At 40.9% G+C, this 21,056-nt stretch overlaps 1 protein-coding gene across 8 annotated transcripts in view; it reads right to left on the reverse strand.

The window, feature by feature from the left end:
- The window catches only part of RPAP2 (RNA polymerase II associated protein 2), a 96,886-nt gene that overhangs the window by 75,432 nt on the left and 398 nt on the right, over window positions 1-21,056 (reverse strand). For 2 of the 8 annotated variants that reach the window (XM_002715864.6, XM_089300368.1), the window contains exons 2-6: window positions 20,614-20,659; window positions 13,996-14,110; window positions 11,843-11,941; window positions 11,146-11,211; window positions 10,119-10,207 (exon numbers count right to left, since the gene is read on the reverse strand). In XM_002715864.6, coding sequence (XP_002715910.3) covers window positions 10,119-10,207; window positions 11,146-11,211; window positions 11,843-11,941; window positions 13,996-14,110; window positions 20,614-20,659 — 415 coding nt within the window. Of the gene's footprint in view, window positions 1-5,619; window positions 5,650-5,849; window positions 5,993-10,118; window positions 10,208-11,145; window positions 11,212-11,842; window positions 11,942-13,980; window positions 14,111-20,613; window positions 20,674-21,056 lie in introns of those variants that run through there. The other 6 variants (XM_017346087.4, XM_089300365.1, XM_070078038.2 and 3 more) reach the window with 5 other exon arrangements.

Here is a 21,056-nt window from a genome sequence, read left to right on the forward strand (position 1 = left end):
AGTGGAGGATGGCCCAAGTCCTTGGGCCCTGCACCCCGTGGGAGACCAGGATAAGTACCTGGCTCCTGCCATCAGATCAGCGCGGTGCGCCGGCCGCAGCGCGCCGGCCGCAGCACGCCGGCCACGGCGGCCATTGGAGGGTGAACCAACAGCAAAGGAAGACCTTTCTCTCTGTCTCTCTCACTGTCCACTCTGCCTGTCAAAAAATAAAAAAATTAAAAAAAAAAAAGACAAATTTGTATATAAAGGCATTTGAAGCTAATACTATTAATCTCACTCTGGAGCGTCACATCACAAACCTTCCCCCCTTTCTCTTTTAAAACATGTAACAATGCATAAATCCACCCTACCTCTCAAAAAAAAGACTCTGCCTGCCAAGCATTAAGCCCTTCCCCGTTTCAATGTAAACTTTCTTTAAACAAGACTGTACTCATCATTTTCAATTTCATATCTCCTGTTCAGCCACAAACCCTCAGTCTCCTGGAATCTGAACCCATAACTTCCCTGAATGTTTTTGGTAAGATCACCAAAAACCGTATGACTCTAAATCTAAGGGATATTTTTATTGGTTTTATTTTTCAATTTGAGGAGGAAAGGATCAGGATAAAAGGTGATCTTAAAGGAGGAAGAAAAGGAATGAATCATAAAGCAAGGCCCTGGAGAGAAAACAGAATCAGTAACACAGAGGAGGGTACTCTATGCATATGGTTATGATAAGACAGAGAAAAAGAGTGCACACGAAGAAAATAAAGTTGAAGGCGATTCTGTTGGATGCTTTCAATGGCTTCAGTAAAGTGGTAGGTGAAATCAGTCTACTGTGGGTCAGGGTCACGGGCTAATGAGAACAGAAAAGGTTTGTATATATCAGATCAGCAACAAGGAACAAAGGAAAAAAGAGAGCACACAGCTGCCAACAGAGCCAAAAGCAGGCAGAGTGCAAGCTTTGGTGACAGACTTGGAATAAAATCTCAAATACACACACACACACACACACAAACACAAACACAGTTACTTCACAAATTTTTTGAAAACCTGAATTGGAAGATGTTTCTTTTGGTGTAAAAATATTGAAATCCATCAGTTTTTCCTAATACACATTTCCATGAGCTTTTTGAAGATACTAGACATAATCAGTGTCCTGGACTGAGTCATCACTCCCATCTGAGCCTTAGCTTCACCATCAGGAAAATGAGTAACATTATATTTCCCTAGGAATGCTTTGAGAACTGAATTAAATGAAACTGAAATGTTAATGGTCTTAGATGAGAACTTTTCGAATAACATTGAGAAACTTAAGCACAGGAATAAAAGGTTGGCTAGAGGTTGGGAAAGTGGGCATGGCAGAAAGTTAAGGGAGAAAGAACCTGGGATTGACTGAGAGGACAATACTAATAGCAGACTCTGGATGTCAAGGAAACTGTAATAAGTGTATGCCAGCCCAGAAGAACAAAGCTGGGAGAGACAGAAGGTCACAATGAGGTCACCAAACAGACAGATAGCTGTAGATGAGATAGAGGCTGTGGTCAGAGACGGGAAACTCTTATTTCAAGACCTTGAAGGCAGAGTAGTTCCAAGTAAGAATGAGGTCCAAGTGTGGTGGAATCAAAGAGTAATCAAAATGTAAACTTATTGTAAATCATGAATATGCTTTAAGACAGTTTTACAAGAAATCCCCAGCTATGCAATTTGACCTTTTTTGAGAATTAAAAGAAAATTCAACCTCTAAAAAAGACAAGTAAAATGCCTACTATATGCTAGGTAGGTTTTTCAAAATTGTAGTAAAATACATCTAACATAAAATTTACCATCTAACACAATTTTTAGGTATGCAGTTCAATGATAGTAAGGACATTTACATTTTTACTATTATTATCATGCATCACCAGCACTTTTTTACTGTCTTAAGTGGTTTTATATTTTATATAATCCTCACATAACTTACAACCTTTTCATAGGTAAACCTAAAGCTTTGAGAGGTTAACCAGCTTCCTAAGATTACACAGCTAATAAATAATAAATCAAGTATTTGAACTTAGGCCTGATTTCATAGTATAAGCTTTTTCCCTAGCATATTGCCTCTATAATTAATATCAGAAAAAAAAAACAACCAAAAGTTGTGGGGATACCATGTTTGGTTAATATATCATTGGAACTCATTATAGTTTACAAACTATTTTCTTCTCCTTCATTTAATTTCTCTGATTTCAGGTAGAGAACACCACACTGTGTCTAGATGTTATCTGCTTTACCAGTGACCTTAAATATCCTCTCTGATTTCAGTCCTATAAAATGAAGAAGGGTACCTGATGCTAAAAATAAACTAGATGAGTTTATTGAGGTATTAGATGAAAGGCTCAACATAAAACTTCAGTCTTTGCTATGCATTATTTTAGAATGAACAAGGTAACAATTTACATTGCTCTATCCTTTCATATGTGAAATTAAAATTCTCGTTTGTTAAAAGTGCTATTTCTCTTTCTGCTAAGTATTTTCCATTTTCTTCAAAATTTGTATTGCTCTGGAGATAGTTCTATAAGTTCAATTAAAAAAACAAATTACAAACATTTTTATCTTCTTTTCACTAAGGCATAAATTAGATGATTAGTCGTAACTTTTGCAAAGTAAATCTGAAACTGCAAATAACTTATGTCAGAAAACCTACACACACTACACACACACACACATACACACACACACGAGGGGAGTTTTCAAAAAGTTTATGGGAAATGTGTATTATTAAAAATTTATGCATGGGTTTCAAAAAAAATTCTTGCACCAAAATAAACAACTTTTAATTCTGTTTTCCACAAACGTTTGGAAGTTCCCTTGTATATGTATTTGTATATCTATCATCTGGAATGTGAACATTATATATAAATCAACAGAAGCAGCTGGTTACAATTCCCCGCTGTGGTGGAAACTTTTTAAATATAGCTTCAGACATGTTAAAATCTGTTTCAGAAAGCTTTTATTCTCCAATACTGAGCAACAGAGGTGGCTGTTCAGGAAGAGGTTCTAAAAGTTGCTCTGCAGAGGTTTTTGGCTTCCGCACCTCTGAGATTATACTGTTTATTGCCAAGAAGCCATGTGTGAAAATCCCCTACTCTGGGCCACATGATGGCGCTTTTAGCTCTGTCAGCATTAACCATTCACCCCAATCTGATCTTTCAAATCATAATTTGGTTTTCAACATTTGTCCTTCCTGGTTAGATTTTTAGATTTTAATTTACAATTCAAAAAACTTCTCTCCTTCAAAGACTTGTCAAAGCACACATTTAATCAAACAGGATTTATAAATGCAAGTACATGTCTGTCTAAATGAGCACATTGTTTTAGAATATCAAAATGTATGTGGTCTGTTTCTGGCCACTATGTGGGTGAAACTTTTCTAACTCACAATGTGAAAAGGATCATTCTGCATCATGACCCAGACCATTCTAGGTCAATGTTTTGTCTCTAACAGGGCATCAGCAGCCATTTTCTGAGAGCATTGCTGCTTTCCATGAAATAAGCCTAGACTTCCAATATGTTTTCTTTTTCTTTCTTTCTTTCTTTCTTTCTTTTCTTTTTTTAAAGATTTTATTCGAGAGGTAGAGTTACAGAAAGTGAGAGGGAGAGACAGAGAGAGAGGTCTTCCGTCCACTGGTTCACTCCCCAAATGGCCGAAATAGCTAGAGCTGCGCCAATCCCAAGCCAGGAGCCAGGAGCTTCTTCCAGTCTCCCACACAAGTGCAGGAGCCCAAGGACTTGGGCCATCTTCTACTGCTTTCTCAGGCCATAGTAGAGAGCTGGACTGGAAGAGGAGCAGTCAGGACTAAAACTGGCACCCATATGGGATGCTGGCATTGCAGGTGGAGGATTAACCTACTGAGCCACACCGCCAGCCCCTCCCAATGTGTTTTCAAATCTTTTTTTTTTTTTTTTTTTTTTTTTTTTTTTTTGACAGGCAGGGTGGATAGTGAGAGAGAGAGGGACAGAGAGAAAGGTCTTCCTTTTGCCATTGGTTCACCCTCCAATGGCCGCCACGGCTGGTGTGCTGCGGCCGGCGCACCGCCCTAATCCAAAGGCAGGAGCCAGGTGCTTCTCCTGATCTCCCATGGGGTGCAGGGCCCAAGCACTTGGGCCATCCTCCACTGCACTCCCGGGCCAGCAGAGAGCTGGCCTGGAAGAGGGGCAACTGGGACACAATCCGGCGCCCCAACCGGGACTAGAACCTGGGGTGACGGCGCCGCTAGGTGGAGGATTAGCCTGGCGCCGGCTGTGTTTTCAAATTTTAAAAATGATAATCTACAAAGCCCTGATTCCAAAGTCTTGATAAAAGAATAGAGGTAGAATTCATGTATTTGTCCAAATCTTTCGTTAAGTCCGAGAAAGTGAGCTTACTGTAGTATAAAGCAGCATCTTGTAAATTTTAAGAGACCACTACTAGTTTTTGTTTTTGTTTTTTTTTTTTTGACAGGCAGAGTGGACAGTGAGAGAGACAGACAGAGAGAAAGGTCTTCCTTTGCCATTGGTTCACCCTCCAATGGCCGCTGCGGCCGGCGCACCGTGCTGATCCGATGGCAGGAGCCAGGTGCTTCTCCTGGTCTCCCATGTGGGTGCAGGGCCAAAGGACCTGGGCCATCCTCCACTGCACTCCCTGGCCACAGCAGAGAGCTGGCCTGGAAGAGGAGCAACTGGGACAGAATCTGGCGCCCTATACAGGACTAGAACCGGGTGTGCCGGCATCACAGGCAGAGGATTAGCCTAGTGAGCTGCAGCGCCGACCAACTACTAGGTTTTAGCATTTAGAATCAGGCAAATAAATTTATACTATCTGCCAGCACTATGGCATAGTGGGTAAAGCCGTTGCCTGCAGTGCCGGCATCCTATATGGGTGCCGGTTCTAGTCCCAGCTGCTCCTCTTCCAATCCAACTCTCTGCAATGGCCTGGGAGAGCAGTAGAAGACGCCCAAGTGCTTGGGCCCCTGCACCCACATGAAAGACCTGGAGGAAGCTCCTGGCTCCTGGCTTCCAATCGGCACAGCTCTGGACGCTGCAGCCAACTGGGGAGTGAACAAGCAGATGGAAGATCTCTCTCTATCTCTGGCTTTCAAATAAATAAATCTTTAAAAAGAAAAAAAGACTAAGATAATGAAAATATATCTCCACTAAATGCTGTTATTTAAAAGAAGCCATTTTGGGGATGGCTAGGTGGTGTAGTGGGTAAAGCTGCTGCCTGCAATGCTGGCATCCCATATGGGAGCCAGTTCGTATCCTGCCTGCTCCATTTCCGATCCAGCTCCCTGCTAATTGCCTCGGAAAAGCAGCAGAAGATGGCCCAAGTGTTTGGGCCCCTTATCCATGTAAAAAACCTGGAAGAAGCTCCTGGTTCCTGGCTTCAGCCCAGTGCAGCCCAGGCTGTTGTGGCCATCTGGGGAGTGAACCAGCAGATGGAAGATCTTGCTATTTCTCCCATTCTGTTTGTTAACTCTGACTTTCAAATAAATAAAATTAGTTCTGTTGTACTTCATACCACATGTGAACAAACTTTATTTAAAATAAAACATTTCTGTAGAACTTCCATGTGTGTGCAACAACTAGACAAGTTTTTTAAATGCTGAATTCTAAAATTCTTACCCTTAGCACACAGTAAAAAAACCAATCCATCTGTAAAAAAAAAAAACAGTGACCTCTAGTGGATTCATTAAATAACACTGGCATCATACCTGCCTTTAAGATTTTAGAAATTAAGGTAACAATGATGCATCCAGATACAGAAAATACTAATATAGTTATAAAATGACCATAATATAAGGACTATAGTGACTTTATACAATGAGACAGATGAATATTTATAGATTACTCACTGGTTTCTTTTAATCAAGTGGAATATGATGAATAGACTCTTGGCGTCTGAGGTGGGCACCTGGCTTAGTAGTTAAGATGCCTGTGTTCCATACCGGAGTGCCTGGGTTTGATACCAGCTCTGCTTTCTGACTCTGGCCCCCTGCTAATGCAGTTATGGCTCAAGTGACTAGTTCCTGTGCAGCTGCAGGTGTCTGGGGAGTCAGTTAATGGCTAGAGCTCTCTCTCTCTCTCTCTCTAAATCAGTAGATGGGAACTAATTCATTCTTTCCATGCCTCTCAAATAAATAAAAGTAAAAATTAAAAAACTCTGGTCTCATTCAAAATCTACCACTAAGAAATACAGGTAATCTTCTCTTTTTAAAAGTATGTATTTTCATCTACTTGAAAGGTGGGGTGGTGGTGGGGTGGGGGGACAGACAGGGAAATGGAGAGGGAGAGGAAGAAGGGAGGGAGTAAGAGAGAGAGAGGGGAGTAAGAGAGGGAGAGTAAGAATAAGAGAGGGGAGTGAGAGAGAGAGAGAGAGAGAGAGAGATTTTCCATCTGCTGGTTCACTCTTAAATGGCTGCAACTGCCAGGGTTAGGCCAGGCTAAAGCCAGGAGCCAGGAACTCCATCCAAGACTCCCATGTCAGTGAAGGAGCCCAAGCACTTGAGTCATCTTCTGTTGCCTCCCAGGATGGATTAGCAGAAAGCTGGATTGTAAGTGGAGCAGTAGGGACTTGAACCAACACCCTGATATGGGATGTAGACATCCCCAACAGCAGTTTAACCTGCTGAGACACAATGCCCACTCCCACTTAATTTTTCTCTGAATTAAATTTTCTAAGGACGCTATTTGTGATTCTTTTTTATCTTGTACACCAATACCAGACTAAATTATGGCTTTGATGGCTCCCTAGGACTTGAGGATTTACTGAACTTATCATGGCCACTTTTTACCTACCTTTCTATATCTTCTGTTTTTCCCTCCAACATATAGCATTCCCTCCTTATCTGTGGGGGGCATATTCCAAGACCCCCAGTGGATGTCTGAAACTGTGGACAGTATAAAACCTATGTACTATGTTTTTTTCATATGTGGCTCTAAGCAACTCATAGGTGGGTAGGATATACTGCCTGGACACATTAGACAAAGAAATGATTTATGTCCTGGGCAATATGGTACAAGATTTCATCATGCTATTTGGAAAGCATGCGATTTAAACATTATTTCTGGAAATTTCCATTTAACACTTTCAGGGTAACCAAAAATATGGAGAGTGAAACTTGTGGATAAGGGCAGACTATCCTAGATTCCTTATTTCAATATTCAATACCCCAACCCACTTCCATGAATTTCTCATTTTTGTACATAGTTTTCCATTATACAAGGTCCTAACTTTGCTATCATCCCTACTAAAGCCAATACAAAATTGTTCATTCATGTATTTGTTCTACCATTCCAAAAATAAACTCACAGGTTGGGTTTTATATCTATGGATGTATCCTTCCAGGTACTAAGCACATACTATATACTTTGTGAATTAAATTGCTTAGTTTAGGATAGGGAAACAAAGGCCATTTTCACCTTTCTTTTTTACTGATGTAGGGACGGGAATACAGATAAGGTAAAACTTCAAGAACCACAAATATAAAGTGGCAAGGTTTCAAGTTTTGGGGAAAAGTGGGCATTCTGTCTGGACACAGGTTGGTAAGATTAAAGGAAGTGATTAGAGGGAACAACCATTTTATATTAGCTGTACAAAGTATCAACAGCTATGTTTTAAGAAAACAGGGATCTGGGGCCAACACTGTGGCATAATGGATTAAGCCACTGCCTGCAATGCCAGCATACCACATGGATGCCATTTTGTGTTCTGGCTGCTCTACTTCTGATCCAGCTCTCTGCTAATGCACCTGGCAAAGCAGTGGAAGACGGCTCAAGTCTTTGGGCCCCCACACCCACGTGGGAGACCCTGGCTTTGGCCTGGCCTAAGCCTGGCTGTTGCAGCTATTTGAGTAATGAATGAGTAGATGCAAGCTCTCTCTCTTTTTATTTCCCTCTCTCTCTGTAATTCTACCTTTCAAATACATAAAACAAATCTTACCAACCACCCCCCCAAAAAAAGAAAAAAGGGATGGCAGAAAAGGTGGTTTGATAAATGGTTTGAAGCAGTTGAAGCAGATGAGAATGGAATAGAGGGTTATTTAAGAAGCAGAGAAGATATCTTTGGAAGCAATAATAAAGATGACCTAAGAAACACCAGCCTTAGAAATACACAAGGGGGGCCGGTGCCGTGACTCACTAGGCTAATCCTCCGCCTTGCGGCGCTGGCACACCGGGTTCTAGTCCCGGTTGCTCCTCTTCCAGGCCAGCTCTCTGCTGTGGCCAGGGAGTGCAGTGGAGGATGACCCAAGTGCTTGGGCCCTGCACCCATGGGAGACCAGGAGAAGCACCTGGCTCCTGCCATCGGATCAGCGCACTGCGCTGGCCGCAGTGCACCGGCCGCGGTGGCCATTGGAGGGTGAACCAACGGCAAAAGGAAGACCTTTCTCTCTGTCCCTCTCTCTCTCACTGTCCACTCTGCCTGTCAAAAAAATAAAAATAAAAATAAAAAAAAAATAAAAGAAAAGAAAAGAAATACACAAGGGGGTTGGCACTGTGGTGTAGCAGGTAAAGCCTCTGCCTGCACTGCTGGCATCCCATATAGACACAGGTTTGAGTCCTGGCTGCTCCACTTCTGATCCGGCTCTCTGCTATGGCCTGGAAAGCAATAGAAGATGGCCCAAGTGCTTGGGCCCCTTAGGAAGACCAGAAGAAGTTCCTGGCTCCTGGCTTTGGATCAGCCCAGCTCCAGCCGTTGAAGCCATCTGGGGACTTAACCAGTGGATGGAAGACCTCTCTCTGCTTCTCTGTAACGATGCCTTTCAAATAAATAAATAAATCTTTCTTTAAAAATACACAAATAAAAAAAGATTAAAAAAATGCACAGGTCATAGTGGGGAATGGTTGCTCAGGAGATAAGAGGAAGTGATGGACAGCACTGGAGAAGGAAGCATTAAGAAGGGAGAAAAACAGGACTAATGCATCCTGGGAAGCCATAGATGGCTCAAGCACTTGGGTCCCCACTACCAACATGGGAGACCCAGATAGTGTTCTGGGCTCTGGGCTTCCACCTGGCCTAGACCTGGCTGTTTCAGTCATTTGGGCAGTGAACCAACAGATGGAAGATCTCTATCATTCCACATTGCCTTTCAAGTAAATGAAAATAAATAAACATGAGAGAGCGAGCGAGAAAGAAAGAAAAAGGTGCTCTTGGTTTCCTAATGCCTTTAACAATGACATGATATTTTATTCTCCAAATAAGAATGCTGACAGGCTGGATGGTGAAATGATGAACTATTTAGTCTATTTTTTTAATTTCAATTAACAAGCACAGCAAGGTGATATGCTTTACATATTTCAAACCACACAGGATTGGACTGGCAGGCAAAGATGTCTGATATCAAAGGTACTGTCATCACTGTAACCATGCTAATTGAATTCAGAGTGGTATCATCGTGGGCATCAATAAAGACTAAGGTTGCTTGTTTATTTATTTATTAATTTTGAGAGAGATATCATCAGTTAACTTGCATCTGATTACATTTATTTAGCATATCTCTTTACTATCTTACCACAAGTAACTGCCTTGTGTTGTTATAATACTCTATCAAACATGAATTAATTGGGACATTATCTCATTAAGCCTTTGTTACAGTTTGATTACCTTTGGTGTATTATGCCATTTCACTTTCAATAATAAATTTTCTCAAATTTAGCATCTAGTAAAATACCTCAAGTGTTTAAATATTTCCCAAGAGGCACTTTTTAATTGGCTTTCTTTAAATTAACAAAATAGTGTACTGACTTTGAGATGAAATGAATTAGTAATCTGAACTTTTTAATCTTAGTAAATAGTTTCCTAATAATAAAATGAGTTCAGCTGGATCCCAAGACCTAGTATCTTCTGAAAAAAAAAATAACATATTTATTCTGGATTACTATATTAACAGTATTCACAGACATAACTGGTACAGCATAAAACTAGAGTTATAGTTCCTGCTTAGTGATTAAAGCTAAAACAGTCAACAAACAGTATATATAGGAATTTTCTAAGTGAAAAATCCTTGATAACTAAGCTTAAAATGGTAATGTTCTACAGACAACTAGACCTCTCAGCCTAGCTCAAAAAAACAGAAATTATTAGACTACATGAGCAAATGTGTATAAATAATGATTTAAATTACCTGTCTTCTTCTCGAACCCATACTGGAGTTTTAGGAATTTGTGCTTCAAAAAACTTAGAGGCTTTGTAACAAAAATTGCTGCAAAAACACTGAAAAGAACATTTTAAAACTAGTTTTCTTATTGTGAAATATTAACTATATACAGAAGAGTAAAAAAAATACATGTGTAATTTTAAAGAATACAGAGAAAACCCATGAATCTACCACTCACATACAGTACCTTTGAAGGCCTCCATGTGTTTCTCCCCAACTGCACTGCCCTCCATGTGCCCCAGCAGTAACCATTATCACAGATTTGGGGTTAAACATTCTCTTATTTTTCTTTAGTTTTACCACCTGTATCTTACCCCTATAAAACATTATCATCCAGTTTTGCCTTTTTAAAATGTTATCTAAATGGAATCATATTGTCATGTATTGTTATCTTTTATTCTGTTGTTCAAAATTATATTTTTAGATTCATTCTGGTAGCTTATTCATTTTCACTGTGTATTATACTTCATTGTCTTAGTATATTGCACTTTATTCTTTATGGACAACTGAGCTCTTTGTAATGTTTTACTACTGCTATAAAATTTAGCATATTAACTATTTATTAAGTGTATAGTTTGGAGGCATGAAGTACATAAAATTGATGTTTCCATGTAAACTGAGGCAGGGGTCAATTCTCATTTTTCCATCTGGATAACTAGTTGTGCCAGTACTAGGTACTGAAAAATCCATGCTTGCTTTATTAATCTACAACACACACAGTACTATGTTTCAAGTGTCCACATATTTGGTAAGTCTGTTATTCTGTTCCATGATTTACTTGGCCTAGATTTGTGCACTTTTAAGTTTTAAACACTGAAGTCTTAAGAGATGCTCAAGCAAGGAATTTTTTAGTACCTTGACTGAAATACTTACAACTAGAAACAAACTTTTAACATAGTTATTTTCTAACAGGCAAGATTTTATAATTATTTTCAGAATTCTATTTCATATATTGAAAATTAGCTGTTACCTTGAAAATAGCCTTCAAACTTACCTTTCTTTCAGTAATATCATACACTTTATTGGTTTTGGTAGAAATTTTATATTTCTGTTTTGGTACCTAAGGAAAATTAAGTACAGCTTACAAAAGAATCTAAGTAATAAACATGAACATTATATTACAAGATTAAGACTTCTACACATCACATATTTAGCTAATCCATACCATTAGTGTATCATTTCATTTCCTGATCTTTCTGTAAGTATTTTGCTAAATAAAAATATATAAGTAAATAAAGGCCTATATTTTAAAAACTAGTTATGGGCTGGCGCTGTGTAGTAGCAGGTAAAGCCTACCGAACCCACATGGGTGCTGGTTTGAGTCCCAGCTGCTCCACTTCTGATCCAGCTCTCTGCTATAGCCTAGGAAAGCAGTTGAAGATAGTCCAAGTCCTTGGGTCCCTGTATCCAGATGGGAAACCTGGAAGAAGCTCCAGGCTCCTGGTTTCAGATCAGCACAGCTCCAGCTATTGCAGCCATTTGGGGAGTGAACAAGCAGAAGGAAGACCTATCTCTCACTCTGCGGATGGAAGACCTCTCTCTCTGCCTCTGCCTCTGCCTCTCTGTAACTCAGCCTTTCAAATAAATAAATCTTAAAAAAAAAAAAAGCTAAAGAAACCTTAGAGCAAAAAAAAAAATCACAAAAGCCTGGAAGTACTTTAAAAAAAAAGAAAAAAACACTAGTTACTTACAATTCCCAGTTTCTTTTGACATAAAGGGTAGCCACAGAGTTTGATAATAGAACGCTCATCCACGACATCACTGTAGTGAGCAGGTGTGATAAACATACCCTATAAAGAAATGAGACAGAGGTTTCTCCCAGATCAATGGAAATGCGACTTATCAGCTCTCTAAGCTTCAAGAATCTCATCTGCAAACACAGACAATAGTATCCACCTTAAAAACTCTGAAGTTAGAGGAGAAAATAAAAGCCACTTAAAGTGTTTGACATATAGTTAGCACCCCAAAAATGGTATTATTAAAACAAACATGTCTGCCACAGCAGATTATGCATATTAATAGATAAGTTTATGAAGTAATTCTGAGACAGAGAAGTGATGATACAGCTATAGCAAAGCTGAATAATGACAGTATCTTTTATTTTTAAAAAAAGTCATATTCAAGTGACTAGAGACTATTAGTTGAAGGGAAGAGTTGAAGGAACAAGGACAAAGGCAGCAAGGTGACTACAGAACACAATAATGCATTACACATTGCATAAAGAACTGGAGGAGAGGAGCTGGTAGGCTTCAAACATGGAGGAGGAAGCGGGGGGAGGTAAGGATGCTGATTGCCTGATTTGATCAGTGAGTGTTGTATGCATGAGTTGAAATACTGCACTGTGCCCCATAAAGGTATACAATTATGTTAACCAAAAATTTTTAAAGATACATTTATTCAAAAAGTATACTAACAATGTAAAGTTAATAAAATATGATTTTACTTATTTTCTAAAAGTAAAATCTGAAAAAAAAGTTATATTAAAAGATTTCATTGTCACTCTTCAGCAAATTTCTGTCCAAAACTTTTCTGCTCCTGAAAAAACTGCACAGAATGGTAAGAAGCTGACATCAAATATTTTCCTTTGACATCTTCATGTTCACATTGCTTTTCTTGTTTCACAACTTCGAGAACTTTAACAAGTTTTTCAGTTTTCACAGTAATTGCTATACTCTTTGTTGAAAGTGACATTGTTACAAATGAAGCATTTCTGTTTTGTCTGTTTTCTTTAGTGTCATCATGCATGTAGATTCTGATGCAGTAACCTATATCAATTTATAATACTGTCCTGTTTATATTTCTCTTATTTAGCGCGGCGGCTCACTAGGCTAATCCTCCGCCTTGCGGCGCCGGCACACCGCTTGGGCCCTGCACCCCATGGGAGACCAGGAAAAGCACCTGGCTCCTGCCATCAGATCAGCACAGTGCGCCGGCCGCAGCTGGCCGTGGCGGCCATTGGAGGGTGAACCAACGGCAAAGGAAGACCTTTCTCTCTGTCTCTCTCACTGCCCACTCTGCCTGTCAAAAAAAAAATATAAAAAAATAAAAAAAATTCCAAAATATGCCAAGAATTATTTTTGCAACAGAACCTCTGAGTTTTAGTTTTTTCTCTTAAGGATTATGATGACACAAAAGAGATTTTTATTCAAAAATTTAACACAATAAAGCTGCTTAAAAAAAAAATTTAATTCAGATTGCAATTTTCTTATTTTGTGTCTAGTCATAAAAGACTAATAAACCAGGCTTTTAAAAATATCAAAATAAATTACATTAACAAAAATAACACTGTTTGTTAAAATAGCACAACAGCATATTAGAAAACTGACACTGTGACCATAAACACAAAGTGAGGAAAATCAAGTGGTATTAGCAGATTTATTAAAAGAACTACAACGAAGGGGTAAAATATACCTATCCATCTTTAACTTCTTATTTTTAATTGACAAATAATAACTGTATACAGTTATGGGGTACATGTTTCAACACATATATACATTGTGGAATGAGCAAATTAGGTCATAACAAATCCAGTTCATATACTTATCATTTCTTTGCAGTGAGGACATTAAAAATCTACTCTTTTAGTAATTTTGAAGCATACATTATTACCTATAATCATTTTGCTATGTACTTGTTATTTTTCATTAGCATATTTGGAAGTCATTATACAATGAAAAATGCATGGCACTTGATTATTTTAAAAGGTACAAGTTATATAGCTTGTTAGATATATGTAATGACTGAAAACAGTTTCAAAGATTTCAATAATGCAAATACATTTCATGTTGTACTGATTTAAAGATATTATACCACAAAACTAATAATTTACCAACTTAACACATACACATTCCATTAGGAATTCTTCTGTAATATTCTCTTCCAAGAGCTGTTCAACAATACGTAGAGCTTTTCTCTCAAACTCAATCTTCCTTCTCACAGCTGCTTCTAGTTCTGCCTTCCTAAAATTTTAATGAGAAAGTTAATCTATATATGAGCTTTATTATGTCCAATATTCCATGTTTTAAATCCAACACTAGCCTAACCCACTGTTGTGCCTACACACAAACACACACACACACACACACATTTAAAGATTTTATGCGATGAAAGGCAGAGTTACAGAAAGATAGAGAGAGAGAGATCTTCTATCTGCTGGTTCACTCCTCAAATGGCCACAATGGCCAGGGCAGGGCCAGGTCAAAGCCAGGAACCAGGACCTTCTTCTGGGTCTCCCACATGAGTGCGGGGAGCCAAGCACTTGGCCATCCTCCTCTGCTTTCCTAGGCTAATTAGCAAGGAGCTGGATTGGAAGTGGAGCAGCTGAGACTTGAACTGGCACCCACATGGGATGCCGGCATTGCAGACGGCGACTTAACCCATTAAGCCACAATGCCAGCCCCAAGTTCATATTTTTTTAATAACTGTTACTGTTGATCCAACACTCTTCAAAAATAAAACAAGCTAGCTGTTGCCCTGTATAGACCAAAAAAATCAGTCATAATGGTTACTGCCAGGATCAGAACACAAGCAAGCATTTAGTGACTTCTATAGTTAACAGGACGAGATTTTTTTTTTCCTATTAAGAGTTTATACTCTTCACTCTCACGTGTATCTAAAAAGGGATGCTTTTTCTTTGGTAAGTAGCCAGAAATCCAAACAGATTAGAGAGGAAAAAACATGACATCTGTTGTTTTTATAAGCAGAAATTTCTGTCAAGTCTCAAAGTTAACTGGTAGTCAATTAACAAAACAGAGTCACATTTGAAAGATGCGTTCACTTACTTTTGTTGTGGAGAATGTATGATTTGGGGCAGGCATTTGGTCAATGGTTGAAATCTTAGTTAAGATGACCTGTGCCCCGTATTGGAGTACCCAGGTTTGACACCTCCAGCTCCTGACTCCAGCTTCCTGTTAATGTAGACCCTGAGAGGCAACCTTGGCTCAAGGGTTGAGTTCCTGGCATCCATGTGGTAGACCTGGATTGTGTTTCCAGCTCCTGCCCCAACCACAAATCCAGCCACTGTGAAGATGTGGGCAGTGAACCAGAGGATGCGAGCTTTCTATGTCTGTCTGTTTCTCTCTGTCTCTGCTTGTCAAATAAATTAAAAAAAAAAAAAAAATTGCAAGGAAAGCTTGTTCTTGCCTTTTACTAGTGGGACTAGGTGAGCCTTTGCTGGTACCCTTGCATTACAGAATATAAAAGCAGAGATTGGATGATCAAACAATAGTCCCTAAAACAGTAGTTTTAAAATCCCATCTGCACATTAAGATCATCTGAGGAGACCTTTTAAAAAAAGGTACTATGTCTAGGTTCCACCGTAGACTAAATTAGAATTCTGAGGATAGGGCATAGTTTGGGCTTTTTTTTTTTTTTTTTTTTTTTTTTGACAGGCAGAGTGGATAGTGAGAGAGAGAGAGAGAGACAGAGAGAAAGGTCTTCCTTTGCTGTTGGTTCACCCTCCAATGGCCGCCACGGCCAGCTGCGGCCGGTGCACCGTGCTGATCTGATGGCAGGAGCCAGGTGCTTCTCCTGGTCTCCCATGGGGTGCAGGGCCCAAGCACTTGGGCCATCCTCCACTGCACTCCCTGGCCACAGCAGAGAGCTGGCCTGGAAGAGGGGCAACCGGGACAGAATCCAGCGCCCCGACCGGGACTAGAACCCGGTGTGCCAGCGCCGCAAGGCGGAGGATTAACCTAGTGAGCCGCGGCGCCGGCCGGTTTGGGCATTTTTTAAAAAGTGCTTAGATAGGGGCCGGTGCTGTGGCGCAGTGGGTTAACACCATGGCCTGAAGCACTGGCATCCCATATGGGCGACGGTTCGAAACCCAGCTGCTCCACTTCCAATCCAGCTCTCTACTATGGCCTTGAAAAGCAGCGGCAGATGGCCCAAGTACTTGGGCCCCTGCACCCACGTGGGAGACCTGGAAGAAGCTCCTGGCTCCTGGCTTCGGATTGGCGCACCTGTGGCCATTGCAGCCAATTGGATCGTGAACCATCGGATGGAAGACCTCTCTCTCTCTCTCTCTCTCTGCCTCTCCTTCTCTTTTTGTGTAACTCTGACTTTCAAATAAATAAATAAATCTAAAAAAAAAAGTGCTTAATCTTACTGTGCAACAGGATTGAGGGTGCCATAGACCAAAGATATCAACCATACTGGTGACTCATTTGTTTCTCTCCTGTCCTGGTCTCTGCTTGCCTACCAAAACCACCTTTGCTGGTTTCTTGGACCTTGACATACCTCTCACATTCAGATCTAGAATGCAGTCACTTTTTTTTTTTTTTTTTTTGACAGGCAGAGTGGACAGTGAGAGAGAGACAGAGAGAAAGGTCTTCCTTTGCCGTTGGTTCACCCTCCAATGGCCGCCGCGGCCGGCGCATCCCGCTGATCTGAAGCCAGGAGCCAGGTGCTTCTCCTGGTCTCCCATGCGGGTGCAGGGCCCAAGGACTTGGGCCATCCTCCACTGCACTCCCTGGCCATAGCAGAGAGCTGGACTGGAAGAGGGGCAACCAGGACAGAATCCGGCGCCCCGACCAGGACTAGAACCCCGTGTGCTGGCGCCGCAAGGCAGAGGATTAGCCTATTGAGCCACGGTGCTGGCCAGCAGTCACTTTTCATCCTAGTTTTCATCATCGATATCTTAGACTTTAGACTTGCCTGGAGCAACACACTTTACAAAAACAAATTGGAGAACTGATGTAGTTTTGCCAACAATTCACCTAACAGGAATCTTAAAACAAGAATTTTGCAACATTCATTCTCCCATCATTTCATAAAGGCTATTTTTATATGAAAGAAGTATAAAATACATGAATACAGTTTATATGGCCATTTTTTATACTGAATATTTAGTTTCATGAAAACTCATTATTTATTTTTATCATTTTGCTGTCTACCAATAAAAGATTCGCCATGTAGTAGACAGGGCCGGAGTTGTAGCATAGTGGGTTAAGCTGCTGCTGCTGATGCCGGCATCCCATATAGGCACTGGTTGGAGTCTCAGCTGCTCCACTTCCAATTGAGCCCCTTGATAATTTACTGGGGAAAGCAGTGGAAGATGGCCCAAGTACTTGGCCACCTGCCACCCTCGTGGGAGACCTGGATAGAATTCCAGGCTCCTGGCTTTGGCCTGGCCCAGCGCCAGCCATTGTGGCCGTTTGGAGAGAGAACCAGTGGATTGAAGATGTGTCTGCTGCCTGTCTGTCTCTCTGTCTGTAACTCTGCCTTTCAAAAAAAAAAATTTAAATATTTGGGGAAAAAAAGATCAATAGACAACCCACATTACAAAACTGCTGTCTCATCAATCACTCTAACCTGTGATAACAGCCACATTCCTCTTCACTGATAGATACTAGAGCTGCTGCCCTCTGCCCCAACATACAATAGGAAGTGCATATACAGGGGCAGTTCACAAACTTTTTGTTCTCAAGACCCCTTGATAGCCTTAAAATTAGAACCTTTGCTTATGTGGGTTACATCTAACAATAGTTACAATAGGACTGAAACTAAGAATTGTAAAAGTATTTATTTATTAATTCATTGAATATTAATTAATGCATTCATTACATGTTAACATTTTCAAAGAAAAAATTTTGTGAGAGAAGTAGAATTAATCCCTATTTTATCAAGTCTATTCAATATCTGTTTTAATAGTAGTTGCCTGGATTCAATATAGACGTATTTTTCAGTTTGAATAAACTATTTTAGAGGGTCTCTTCTCTCAACAATTATTTGGCTACTCCTACGGATTTCTTTTCTTTCTTTTTTTTTTTTCAGTTGTTTCAGCATCCTGGGTGATCTGCTCAAAACAGATTTCAAAGCTTACCTATTTTGCTCAAATTGTAGGAAATGTGATCTCCACAGGATTGTGGTCAGATCAGTTATAAGGACAGCTGCAAATCACCATCACACTCGATATTTCCAAAAGTTAGTATTATGTTACTCCACAGGGAAATACTCTCTAAAACAGACCCCAGAGCCATCCAGTTCTCCACTCATGGATGACCACCACTCCTCGGGTTTTAAAACTTTTAGAACTTTGGCTGGTCTCGCAGCTCACTAGGCTAATCCTCCGCCTCCGGCGCCGGTACCCCGGGTTCTAATCCCAGCTGGGGCACTGGTTCTGTCCCAGTTGCTCCTCTTCCAGGCCAGCTCTCTGCTGTGGCCCGATAAGGCAGTGGAAGATGGCCCAAGTGCTTGGGCCCTGCACCCACATGGGAGACCAGGAGGAAGCACCTGGCTCCTGGCTTCAGATTGGCACAGCACGCCGGCCATAGCAGCCATTAGGGGGGTGAACCAATGGAAGGAAGACCTTTCTCTCTGTCTCTCTCTCACTGTCTAACTCTGCCTGTCAAAAAAGAACCAAAAAACAAAAAACAAACTTTTAGAACTTAAATCCCACTACGTTGTTTCTTAAAGCTTTCGCCTTCGCACGTAGACAATCTTCACGTCTCATCACAGCCTCCCAGTCTCCGTCTGAGCCTTCCTCATGCTTTCTTCCCTTGCGCTAGTGTGGCACCTCACCCTCGGCATCTCTTTATTTGAAGCGGTTCTTTGGCTGGAGGTCTCGTCTCACTACTCTTTATATGGTTCACACCTATTTAGCCTTCATGGCTCAGCTTCATTGGTATTTCCTCAGAGAAGTTTTTTCCCTGGAAACCCACAGCCAACTTCCCTACCACCCTCAACTTCACTGGACTTTTGTTATTACTTCCTCCTCCTAACATCATAGCCTAACTTATCACTTTGCTATTTGCATTGGTTTAATTAGTATGTCTCTTTTTCACTAGACAAGAACTATGTCTACTATGTTAACATCACACCCTCAGAGCCTAACAAAAGTTTGAAATATCTCATCCTCAGTAAATAATTTCTGAAGGAGGCTGGCGCCCGCGGCTCACTAGGCTAATCCTCCGCCTGCGGCGCCAGCACACCAGGTCCTAGTCCCGGTCGCTCCTCTTCCTGTCCAGCTCTCTGCTGTGGCCAGGGAGTACAGTGGAGGATGGCCCAAGTGCTTGGGCCCTGCACCCGCATGGGAGACCAGAGACCAGGAGAAGCACCTGGCTCCTGGCTTCGGATCAGTGTGGTGCACTGGCCGCAGCGGCCATTGGAGGGTGAACCAACAGAAAAAAAGGAAGACCTTTCTCTCTGTCTCTCTCACTGTCCACTCTGCCTGTCAAAAATAATAATAATTTCTGAAGGAATGAGTAAATTAAGGCCAAAGTGAATATAAGATTAGTGAATCTTCAGAAAGTGATAAATCATATATATGATTTATATATACATATACACGCAAAAACACACACACACTTTTTAAGCCCCTTCACTGACTGTTCCTTTTCCAGAAAACTTGTGACATGAGATAGTATCTTGCCTTTAAAAAAAAATTTACCTGAGAGGCAAAGAGACAGAGAGAGAGACAGATAAAGAACTCCCATATGATGGTTCATTCAGAAAATGCTTGCAATGGCTAGGGCTAGACTAGGGTTGAAGCCAGAAGCTGGGAATCCAATCCAGGTCTCCCATGTAGTTGGCAGGGACCTAATTATTGGAACCATCACTGCTGCCTCCCAGGGTCTGAACCGGCAGGAAGCTGAAGTTAGAAGCTAGAGCCAGGAATTGAACCCAGACTTCGAAGTGGCACGTGGCTTCTCAACCACTAGGCCAAACACCCACCCATATCTTGCCTTTGAAGAAATCAAAAGACAGTACAGGATAGCTTTTTGATGAAAATCTGGACTTTATGTAACAAACAACAGAAAGGTTTTTCAGAGTGCCAGAGACATGTCTGAACAGTGACTCAGTCTCTAACATATAAAGCAATAAAAGAAGAGTGTACCTAAAAAGGTGGGAAGGGGGATCTGGGTAAATCAGTAACGTTGTTACCAGACACCTTCCTACAGATATTGGTATCTTTAACCAGCAGTCTGAGTGTCTAGGTTGGTTTTGTTTTATTTAATTCATTTGAAAGGCAGAGAGACAGAGATCTCCCTTTTACTGGTTTACTCCCCAAACGCTTGCAACTGCCAGGGTTGGCCCTGCTAAAGCTAGGAGCCAGGAACTCAATCTGGGACTCCCAAGTAGGTTGCAGGGTCCCAACTACTTGAGTCATCACCTGCAGTCTCCCAAGGTGTGCATTAGAAGGAAGCTGGAATTGGAAATGGAGCCAGGACTGGATCCCATGCATGTTGACATGGCACACAGACCACCCCAAGTGGCATTTTAACAGTTGCACCAAGTGCCCACCCTCTAGTTTGGTTCTCTTAAAGCCTGGAGGAGAGGGATGTAACAACTTACAGTGCTTTCCTTGCATCATAATTGTCTCCCAATAGACTGGTTTAATTAATACAATACTGGTTTAATAATAAAGACTGGTTTAATTAATACTGGTTTAATAATAAAGACTGGTTTAATTAATTCAAGGCACACAGATAAGCGAATGCAGTTGTTCAAGCAGTTCTCTTACCTTTTAGAAGCATCTTCTGATTTCAAGGCTCTTGTCTGTTTAGTGCCTACAATTTAAGAACTATATATATAGGTCAACTCTACACCAACATATCAGATGCAGCAGACTCCTACCCAAATAACAAACTGTAGCCCACCTTCTCTTTTTCATTTCCAATTATATGTGTAAATCAAAACGCAACTGGAAGGGAAACCAATTTCTTTGTAAATTAACTACTCCCTCATTTTTCTTAGTTACAACGTTATCTCTTTTGGTGACTGAATAGGCTCAGTGTCACAGCTGCTTAATCAAGCACTCCTAAAAATCCGAGATCGGAGTACTTTCTCACAATCCCCCAACCGTTCACTCCCAGGAGGAGAGAGGCGAGTCCAACACCTCCGAGGACAGGTCCAAGGTTTAAGGCAGATTGTATACGCTGCCAACCTCGCCCTGGTCACTCGCCC

The sequence above is a fragment of the Oryctolagus cuniculus genome, chromosome 7, assembly GCF_051225735.1.
Source record: "Oryctolagus cuniculus isolate XC-2025 breed Fujian yellow rabbit chromosome 7, ASM5122573v1, whole genome shotgun sequence".
Taxonomy (NCBI): domain Eukaryota; kingdom Metazoa; phylum Chordata; class Mammalia; order Lagomorpha; family Leporidae; genus Oryctolagus; species Oryctolagus cuniculus.